The 9,748-nt window shown below is 38.4% G+C and overlaps 1 protein-coding gene across 2 annotated transcripts; it reads right to left on the bottom strand.

Moving 5' to 3' along the window:
- Positions 1–237: 237 nt before the first annotated feature.
- LOC135613011 (polygalacturonase At1g48100-like) lies at positions 238–2,397 on the bottom strand. 2 transcript variants are annotated; one of them, XM_065109891.1, is made up of 7 exons: positions 2,077–2,397; positions 1,863–1,991; positions 1,603–1,752; positions 1,470–1,517; positions 1,168–1,375; positions 875–1,065; positions 238–785 (listed from the first exon to the last, which is right to left on the bottom strand). In XM_065109891.1, the coding sequence occupies exons 1-7, from the start codon at positions 2,353–2,355 to the stop codon at positions 426–428; spliced, it is 1,365 nt and encodes a 454-aa protein (XP_064965963.1). In that variant the 5' UTR covers positions 2,356–2,397; the 3' UTR covers positions 238–425. The 2 variants fall into 2 exon arrangements, with proteins under 2 accessions (XP_064965963.1, XP_064965968.1); XM_065109896.1 differs by having other exon boundaries at positions 1,470–1,514; positions 2,077–2,396.
- Positions 2,398–9,748: the final 7,351 nt, after the last annotated feature.

The following is a 9,748-nucleotide window of genomic DNA, read 5'->3' as shown; positions in this document are numbered from 1 at the left end:
GGATCCTATACCTTAGCAAACCCGCTCCATTAAACGCGTCCATCACCTGGAGGCCAGCCCTAGTACAACGACCTACCTTCCTTGTGATTGGATAACAGGTGGGTCCCAACGACCCAAATCGATTATCCATTAATCCGAACCGGTCCGGCCTGACCCGACGCGAATGGGGAAACCGGAGTTGGTGCATACTGTTCCAACTTCAAACACACAGGAGATCTGATCCAAACGAAGAAGACGAACGCAAAATGCGACTGCCGCTGACTTGAATTATATTTACATGAATCATCACGTAGATATACTGCCTTTAAATAAGCAGCTTTTCCTGCATTCCTATACCATGCAAATCCACTGTAGATTACTGTATATCCTACATAGTCGCACACTAAAGGTAACGTGTCAATGGGATGGAGACGTTGATAGATGCATCACTTGGAGTTTCCATTCTGCAAGCAGGTGATGGGAGGTTCCGTGGGGCCTTGCAGGTCGCCGTAGGCTTGCCAGCAGAAAGGGTCGTAGCTAGCTCCACGTTGCTTCAGCAGCTCAAGCTGTATGCCGTCGAGATGGATGCTTCGGCAAGGCTCGGTGTCGCTGCAGGCCAAGTACACCGGCTGGACGGTGTAAGTCCCCACGACGCCGTCGTAGGTGATGTCCGACAGCGCCACCGCGGAGGTTTGGTTCCGGCATTTGCTCTGGTCGCAGTAGAACTGGTCGATGACGATCGGGGTGGCCACCCGCGAGAGCTTGATCTTTGAGAATCGTATGTTCTTGACGTAGCCGGATCCACCCTGCAGCAAGGAACGAAGAGGACGCGTGTGAGGATGCCGAAGAGGTCTAAGAATTGTTGTACCTCGAGAACAGAGGAGATGTGGATCACCTGCCAAGTCTTGATCCTGACGCCGGTCATCGTGCCGACCATGTTGGCGTTCTGAACAGTGACGTTGGATACGGAAGCCTGCGTGTTGCCCTTGCCGAGCCCTCCGATGCTGATCCCATGACCTGGCCCGCAGTTCACGTTCTGCACCATGATGTTGGAGCAGCCTGTTTGGATGGATATGCAGTCGTCACCTGTGGAACAAACCATGCACCAATAAAACAATTTAATCATCTTCCATTTGTTTCATTCTTTTCTGTGCCTTTCTCACTACCGGTACTGATCTTTAGAATTACCACATCCCAAGTTGGTATCATGGATGGAGACGCCGACGGAGTTCTGGAGATGGATTCCGTCAGTGTTGGGACTGTCTCCAGGGGAAGAGACGGTGACGCCGAAGACCTGAATATCATGGCTGCTGTCGAACTTGAGATGGCACTGCGGCGAGTTCTGAATCGTGATGCCGGTCACCGTTACATCGGAGCTCCCATAGAACCTCACGGCCTGATATACGATATACGAGCCAAGAAGTCATTCGACGACGGCTCGTCCATATCTATCATCAAGAAATTAAGATATGAATCGGGAGAATTGTTACCGACGGTTTGACGTGCGGCAATCGTCCACTGAGCTCGGTGCCGAACTGCTAGGAATTAATCATCACCATGCAAGATCGTTATCACGGTGTAATTGGCTGCGAATCCAGGCATTTGCGAAGGAGGAGGACTCACCGGATCGTCTCTGCTCCACCAGGCATTGCCCTGCCCTTCGATGATGCCTTGGCCCTGAATTCTGATACCTTTCAGCGATCTGAATTCGAGCCACTGTAACAGACCCGAGCCCCAAGCTTTACCACCAGGAGCAATGATCTTGCCATCCAACTGCAAGACATAATAGAAGTTCTCACTCTTTGCTGGATAAGCCGATCGTCGATTAGGAAACTTAACATCCGCTTTCTTCCTTGCAGCTTTCTTTAAGCGATGCAATTTACCTGGAACAAGATGTTGGACTTGCAAGGGCCCGAGAACGAGATTGGACCGACGAGGAAGTCCGAGTCTGCAGGAACAAGTACACTCGACGGCGATCCCTCGCAAGCAGCTGCCCATGCAGCCTGGAATGCCTGCAACGAACGATACATCAACATCATGAATCTTATCCGGTAGTGCTGCTGCAACATGGAAGAAAAAGAATGGCCCCACGATCACCTTGGTGTCATCGGTTACCCCATCGCCCTTGGCTCCGTAATCCAGCACGTTGAACGCCCCCCCGCCTTGGGGAGCTGGCGGAGACGACCTCGGGCTTGGCGACGGACCTGAACTTGGTTTCGGCTTCGGCGTTGGTCGGCGGGACCTCCCACTCCCTCTCCTTCCTGCCAACCAGGTGGTCAGGTCTCTCGTCGCGCCACTGGTAGCAAAGCGTGAGCATGCAACGAACACCACGAGGAGGACGGTGGTCGCTAAGCCCCTCACGCTAACCCTGCCCATGTCTTTGTTCTTCTTCTTCTTCTTTACCGGTGAGAGAATGGAATAGGGAGAGGGGGTTTAAATAGGCAGTGTCGCAAGGAACATATTTGTCTCATTCTACTGTCTATTGCACTGTTGCATGGAAACATATTTGGTGGATCCACCTACGATCACGATACCAGACCGGATGACGGAAGTGAATACAAGTATCAGCTTCGCATTGCACCATCAAAGGGCACACGTACAATGTCAAAACAGCAATGGTCACGGGCGTGAATCGCAGTTCCTTAGTGGATGCCCATTAGCCACTGCCGTAAGCAAAGGAAACATGTGGTGGGCCTCCAAATTACTTCTACTTCCACTTAACTAAGCCGCCAGTCGAGGCTAAGGTAAAAGAAACTTCAAGTCAGTTCCATTCCTTGGCTCCTTTATCCGCTACAAGCCAAAACAAAAACCCATATGACATGTATCCCATAAATTTTATAAAGATTATTCTAATTTCTAAACATATTATATTTAAGAATTTAAGTTGCATGTAATAATATATTGGTTGGTAGACGACGCTTCAAATGCTCAAACTATCTCTTAGTATCTTGTTGATGATGACAGAATCGAGCTTATTGGTTGGCATCACCTTCGATATTATCATAAATATGCACAAACTAGCTTTGTCTTTATCCTATTGTTCGATTAAGTCAAAGTAATTGCTTGCGTGTTGCTCATGTAATTAATGCATGTTTCAAGGAACATCAAATGCAGCACAGGTCCGACACATAAGATCTTTACAGGATCCAAAACTCAAAATAATGTGGGCCCCAGAGTGGTTACTTGAGAGGGCGTTTTAAATGACATGCAATATGGATTTATGTGTTCTTGTAAGGGTTTGAGGGGCAAATGCGTGCACGTAGTTTAAGTTTAATCCTCTAAGCTAACATCTCTTCATGATGAACAATGACCATGGAGTCTGAGACCGGGGAAGATAAGATTACGTCTCCCAAGCCATAAGCTACTAAGTGCATGTTGTGTCGGGTGCAAACAAAGACACTGCTGTGTAGGAAGGCGATGCTTGTTCTTGCATACGGTTCTCTCTCTACAGTGTGTTAGCATGTGATCATGGCTTGTCCGATTGTAAGAGTGGATTACGAAATCTTTATGCTGACAAAGTGCATGCATCACTGTATGTCTCTTGGTAGCATTTGTTCAAGTGCTTTCTTGGTAGCATTTGTGTAAGTGATCACAAGAAGTCAAAGACCTTAATTAATGGTCTTGATGATAATATTAATTTAAAAAATAATATTAGATGTAACAAAAAAATATAAATTTAGATTAAGATAAATAGATGAGGACGAGAAGATCTCCTCCAACCCATTCTTAGTGTTTCTTCAAAATTTTCTAATTCGATTTTGCTATCTTATCTTTCTAATAAGTTGCTTGAGCCATCTCCATCCCTCATCTTGTGTGACCCATCTTCATCGGCTTACTCCTTATCTCTATTATCCCAATCGTATATATTTAAAGTATTTTTTATTTTTTTTATTATCATCTTTCTAGAGTTTTACAAAAGAGAATTATCATATTTCAATAGTCATTTGAAGAAAATTAGTAGGAGTATACCGATTAAAAAAGAATGAGAGGTCAATAGATCTAGAAAGTGAAAAAAAAAAAGACGATAGAGAATAGAGTAATCATTTATAATTAACTTTTTTCTATCTTCAAAAGTGAAAATTTATCAGCTTTAGCTATTAAAATGAAAACTTTATTTATTTATCGTAGAATTTGATAGAAAATGATTTTATTGAGTATGATATGTAAGATCCCAATATTATTGAAGATAAAAAAGGTTGAATAAATAAGAATACGTAGAAATATATAAAAGCTCTCTATATGCTACAATGACTAGATAAATTCTTATTTTCCCAAATCATATCGGTATCAACATCAATAAATCTTAAAAATATTTAAAAAAATATTTTGAGATATAGACAAGGTAAAAATTTTAAAATATCAAATTCTTACATATCAATTTGAAACTCTTATGATGTAAAATTCTAAATCTATCACTTTTTTTGAGTCTCTTTTATTGTGAACCAAATAAGATCTTATCGTGAAAATCTAAAAGATCAAATAGTAGTAAATATCTCAAGAGAAAGATCAAAATAGTAAAGATCATCTAGTACTCAAGACAAGGGATAAAACCAATCAATCGAGACAAAAGGAACTTCAATGGATGCAATAAAGAAACTTATCGATGTCTTTTTTTTTTAAATAGACATATTAGAAAGCATTACTCATTAAAAAATAAAAATTCAAATATTCCTTCAAGCTTTCATTATAAAAAAAATTGACTATCTTAAAATAAATTATGAGAACAAAAATCAAACAAATTATCATGAAAAAAATAATCATAAAAATAAGGATAAAAAATATTTTTTTATAAAAATAAATTATGCAGTAATCATATGATAGTGGACAAAAGTTTATTTGAAAGACTTGATGATTCAATTAGATATATAATGTAGATGAAAAATAATAATAAAATTTAAGTGAAACAATTGTTATAAATATCGAATATAGTAAAAAATTTATTGATGATATGATGTTTATTTTTGGTTGAAAATAAAATCTCACTAGTATAAGACAACGGATAAGAAAATAATATTGTATTATTTGTGACGAGAAGAAAATTTTTGATTTATGATAAGAAATCTAAAAAGTTGATAGTAATTGTGAGGATGATAAATAAAATAAAATATTTTATATTTTATTTTTAAAATTTTCTTACATGCCTCGACTCTTATTTTGATATAGTCATATGAATTATGATGAACTGGACCTGTTAAATCAGAAATATATATTAGTTGGTTTGCCTAAAATTAAGAATAAAAATACTATTTATGAATCACTTATTTTTTAAAAATAATATGAAAATTTCTTTCATAGAGCCAAAAAATGATTAAAATTTATGCATAAAGATATTCATGGGCCTATGCAAACTACCTCACATAAGTAAATATTTTATGCTATTTACATATGATTGTCCCAGGATGATGTGAGTATATTTTCTAAAAGAAAAAAACTTAGGCTTTTCTTATTTAGGGTGAATTCACTTTCAATTATTATTATTATTATAATAATTTAGACATTTACAGAAAACTAGCTGCATGCTATACCTTCTAACAAAATATATTAGAAGAGTGGAAGAACCGATAAAGACTACCATGTGTATGCTTAAAGAAAAAGTAATAGCAAACTGACTTTTAGGCAGAAGCTGCAAGTACAATAATATATTTGTTAACCTGCTTTGTACAAGGAAAAAAAAAAACTTTATGAAACATGGTTGAATAGAAATCCAAATGTAAGTTATTCATATGCATTTGATTTTATTTTTTTTACTTTTGTGTTCCTACAGCAAATTTGATGATAAAAATATTAAATACATATTTGTGGGGTTCAGTAATAAACTAAAAAGTCTTAGACTTTATGATATTATAACTAAGAAGTTGATCAGAAATCTCTCAGGTGAATAGTATGTTGTCGTTGTAAGTACGAGATGTCAAATAATTTAGTTTCGAAAAATTTTAATAGATATTTAAGAAAAATAAGATAAACCAACTAAAATCTTCTACAACAATAAGTCCATTATTGCAACGATGAAGAATCATATTTTTTGTAAGTACACCAAACATATCAAAGTTTGATATTATTTTATTCATAGACCGATTGAAAAAAGAGAAATTCAAATAGGCTCCTATAATACTGAAGACTAGCTTGTCAATATCATTACAAAAGTATTGTCAAAAGAAAAAATTATTTTTTTCAAAGTTAACTTTGGATTATAACTATTTTGAATTAAAAGAATTATACATTTAATATAAATAGTTAGGATTAGATGTAACAAAAGATTAAAAAAAATAAATTAAGATAAATAGATGAGGATAAAAAGATTTATTGGTTATAATTATTTTTTAAATTATATTTTATTTTTGGTAAATATAAATAAATACTTTTAGATGAATCGAAAATACTACATATTAGAAATACTCGTCATCGCTTTTGCTATCTTCTCTCTCTCTTCTCGTTGCAGTTTTACAGAAATCAATCACTTAAAACCATTTAAGTCGCACGATTAGTTTAGGACCTGCTATTCTTAGAGATAGCTGGAGTGAAAAGTAAGTGGATATCTCAAAAGAATCACAATAGTTCAATGGTCTTTTCTTTTTCTGCTGAACTAAATCTTGGCATCTGTCCATCTAAATATCTATCTAATATCCATTCAACTATGATTTCTTCTTCTTCTTCTTCTTCTTCTTCTTCTTCTTCTTCTTCTTCTTCTTCTTCTTCTTCTTCTTCTTCTTCTTCTTCGCACCATTTGGATATGAATTTGTTGTCATAGGTGTGTACTATTAGCATCATTCTGATTTTTTTTCACAGGTTAATAAAACCACTAATAAGAAGTATATTGCAGTTCTTTTATTGTCTAGAAATTTTGTGAAAGCCCATATTTTGTATATAAAGGATAATTTTGCTAATATTATTGATGTGATTATAGTATTTGCGACACTCCATTTTGGTCTCGTATTATAAGCTGTGCTAAATTTGAATTGATTTATATGGATTGAATGATTACACTATTATTTTACGATCTAAGTATTATGAACCAGTGATTCAACCTCATTAAGTCAAGCGAATGGATCAATAGTTTTTCTTGACATAATTTTGGTTAAATTAACTTTATGTTTATGTTAGCTAATTACATCAATCAAAGTGGCCGACTGCATGTTTGGTCAATTCTTCTGTGTGATATTTATTTCCATTAAGAACTAACAGGCGATTGATATGAAATCAGGAATTTGTTTGACACATGAGGAAGTTGCATTCAACACTCTTCTCATTCCACAACATCTCCTCATTAACTTTCAATCGTATGACATTTATATTCCAAATCGAAACAAGTCATTCAGATGGGAAGCAAAGAAATGGGACGAATGATTTTGAATCGACCAATTCTTCTTATGATACCTCAACATCTTTCCCATTGTATTTATATTCCAATTCGAAACAGGTCATTCGACACTATCGCTTTCTCATCTTAATGATATCGTCATTCAGTCAATCAACTTGGCAAACGATTGAGACAAGGAAGAAAGAGTTGACGTCTTTTATGTTTTTACACGTCACCTATCGGAGAATTATTATGAACTATTTTGGTTCATTTTCGTGGGGAGGTTAACTTGCATCATACGTTGAATGTTGTACTTTGACGATGAAATAAGACTTCTCTGATGGCAAATTGAATTAGTTTATGTATATAAGTCCTTAAATTTAAGATATTGGGTCGATAACTATAATATAATTTAAAGCATAATAAAATAAAATAAGATTTCACAATCTTCGATTCAAGTCATTCACGCAACTCTTCAAAGTATTCATTTTCATATTTATTCGTTCTAACATTATGCATAGTCAAAATATGTGGTAATATTTTTGCCCCACAAATAATTCCACCATTCTAAGTTTTACTTTACCAATCGATAATCCTTACAACCTTATAATTCTACTCTTCGAATTAACATATTAAATGATCGATTTTATCATTTTAATTATCCATAACCCCTCAAGTGACTCTTTTAATTATCATATGACGCCTCACGGCTCGATCGACCCGACAGCACCCGGTCAAACGGACATCAATATGTCCCGCTCAGACCCAATCATTCACGCCAACACCACTGTCAGACGTGACTGGGAGTACGATCCTGCTCCCTACAAAACAGACACAGCAAGTCACCATATAAAAACCCCTCTCCCGAGAGGAACAGGGGAAAAGGGGAACACACACAAAAAAGACATCTTCACTTCATTTGACTTGATCGTCGGAGGGAGAGACAACTTAGCTAAAGAAACCCCCTTTATCATCCACTGACTTGAAAGTCGGATGGGTCGGGCCAAACACCTCGACCCAACCTTTGTGCAGGTACGAAGCCGAAGGTCCCCACTGGACGCGCAGACAAGGAGTTCTTACCCGGAGGAAACGACGACCCCGTTCCGATCGGACCACCGTAATCGGTCACCTCAGTAGTCTCGAGGAACGTCCCAGGGAGATCCCCCATCATCCGGACTCAAACCAAGCCATGTCAATCCCGATGCCACGACTTAACGTTGTTTACACTAAACACCTCATCACCTACTCTCTCTCTCTCTCTCTCTCTCTCTCTCTCTCTCTCTCGTGTTGTAGTAATAATAATTTTTTCATTACACTTTAAAAAGTAGAGGTGAAACATTATTTTTCTTTGTGGTCGCTTTGGCCTTCCGCGAAGCGTTCCAAATCGTGTCCTGTCGAAGGTAACGTCCAAAGCAAGACAACAGCTTTTTAACATGCAGTAGTGTCCTTCGACCGGCCGGGTAGGTTGGTTGGACCGACGACCCGACTACAGGTCAGAGGATGACCAAAGGCACCGAGTCAGAGCGATGGACGAGTGAGCAACAACTCATCGAAAATAAATACATGAACGGCAATCCAACGTATACGTATGCATATAATGATCGACGGCTTCTTAAGTGACTGATTAATACGTAATAGCACAGGCAGTCAAAAGACGAAGAACATGACGGCCATCACCAGTCGCAGGTGCGTTGTTGGTCACATAGCAAACAGCAATTCGGATACGGCATCGCCCGCTGGCGGGCGGCGACCCACCAACCCCCGGTTTCTAGAAACATATGAGCCACGTGGGTGGGGAGGTCTATCTATGGTTGTTTCCGGTCTCATTTCGTTGTAGCTTTGCCGCTGATGGACTAAATATACGACGTATTTATTTATCTTGCTTATAATATAAATAATTAATCAAAATTAAAATACATCAACTCTCTGGGATCCACCCACCTAACCATAGTACCAATTATCCTCCGCATTATTATATTTCTCCTACTTGTTACATTTAATTAGGATGCAACGGGAAATTGGTCTTTGATCGAGCACACAATTTTGACCGCGAGACTCAGAAAGGGACGTGATCATGCATTGATTTTTGGGGGCCATCAAAATTGACCATGCACCGTCGATTTTGAACGATCTTAAATTTGCACAGGGATGCTGCGAATATATAATTTAGCAAGTGGACTAACTCACGGTCGGATCGATCCCGATTCGGGTTCGGCCGGAATCACTGGATTACGGATTGGACCGATCGATTAGTTCAGCGGTGCGTCGCTTGCTGAAGGTAGAGGCGATCGTGGGCCAAGTTCCTCCCACCGGATTTGCACGGAAAGTCACGTCAACCATCCATTTTCCTTTGAACCGAAGCAAAAAAAAAAAAAAAAAAGGGGCAGTCATTTCGGGGATCGTAATTGTTGCGGACACCGAAGCTTGCCGATGAATCATGGCCTATAAATGGAGTCGCTCCGCCACGGCCTC

Source organism: Musa acuminata, chromosome BXJ1-2 (genome assembly GCF_036884655.1).
Source record: "Musa acuminata AAA Group cultivar baxijiao chromosome BXJ1-2, Cavendish_Baxijiao_AAA, whole genome shotgun sequence".
Lineage (NCBI taxonomy): Eukaryota > Viridiplantae > Streptophyta > Magnoliopsida > Zingiberales > Musaceae > Musa > Musa acuminata.
Note: the sequence above shows the minus strand (reverse complement) of the source record. Positions and strands in the feature narration are given on the sequence as shown.

What these genes read in the sequence shown, in the direction of transcription:
- LOC135613011 (XM_065109891.1), bottom strand. Translation starts at nt 2,355, where the DNA reads ATGGGCAGGGTTAGCGTGAGGGGCTTAGCGACCACCGTCCTCCTCGTG. An exon ending in AGTCCAACATCTTGTTCCAG is followed by an intron (nt 1,753 to 1,862) that starts GTAAATTGCATC and finishes TATGTCTTGCAG; the next exon opens with TTGGATGGCAAGATCATTGC. An exon ending in GGTGGAGCAGAGACGATCCG is followed by an intron (nt 1,518 to 1,602) that starts GTGAGTCCTCCT and finishes ATTAATTCCTAG; the next exon opens with CAGTTCGGCACCGAGCTCAG.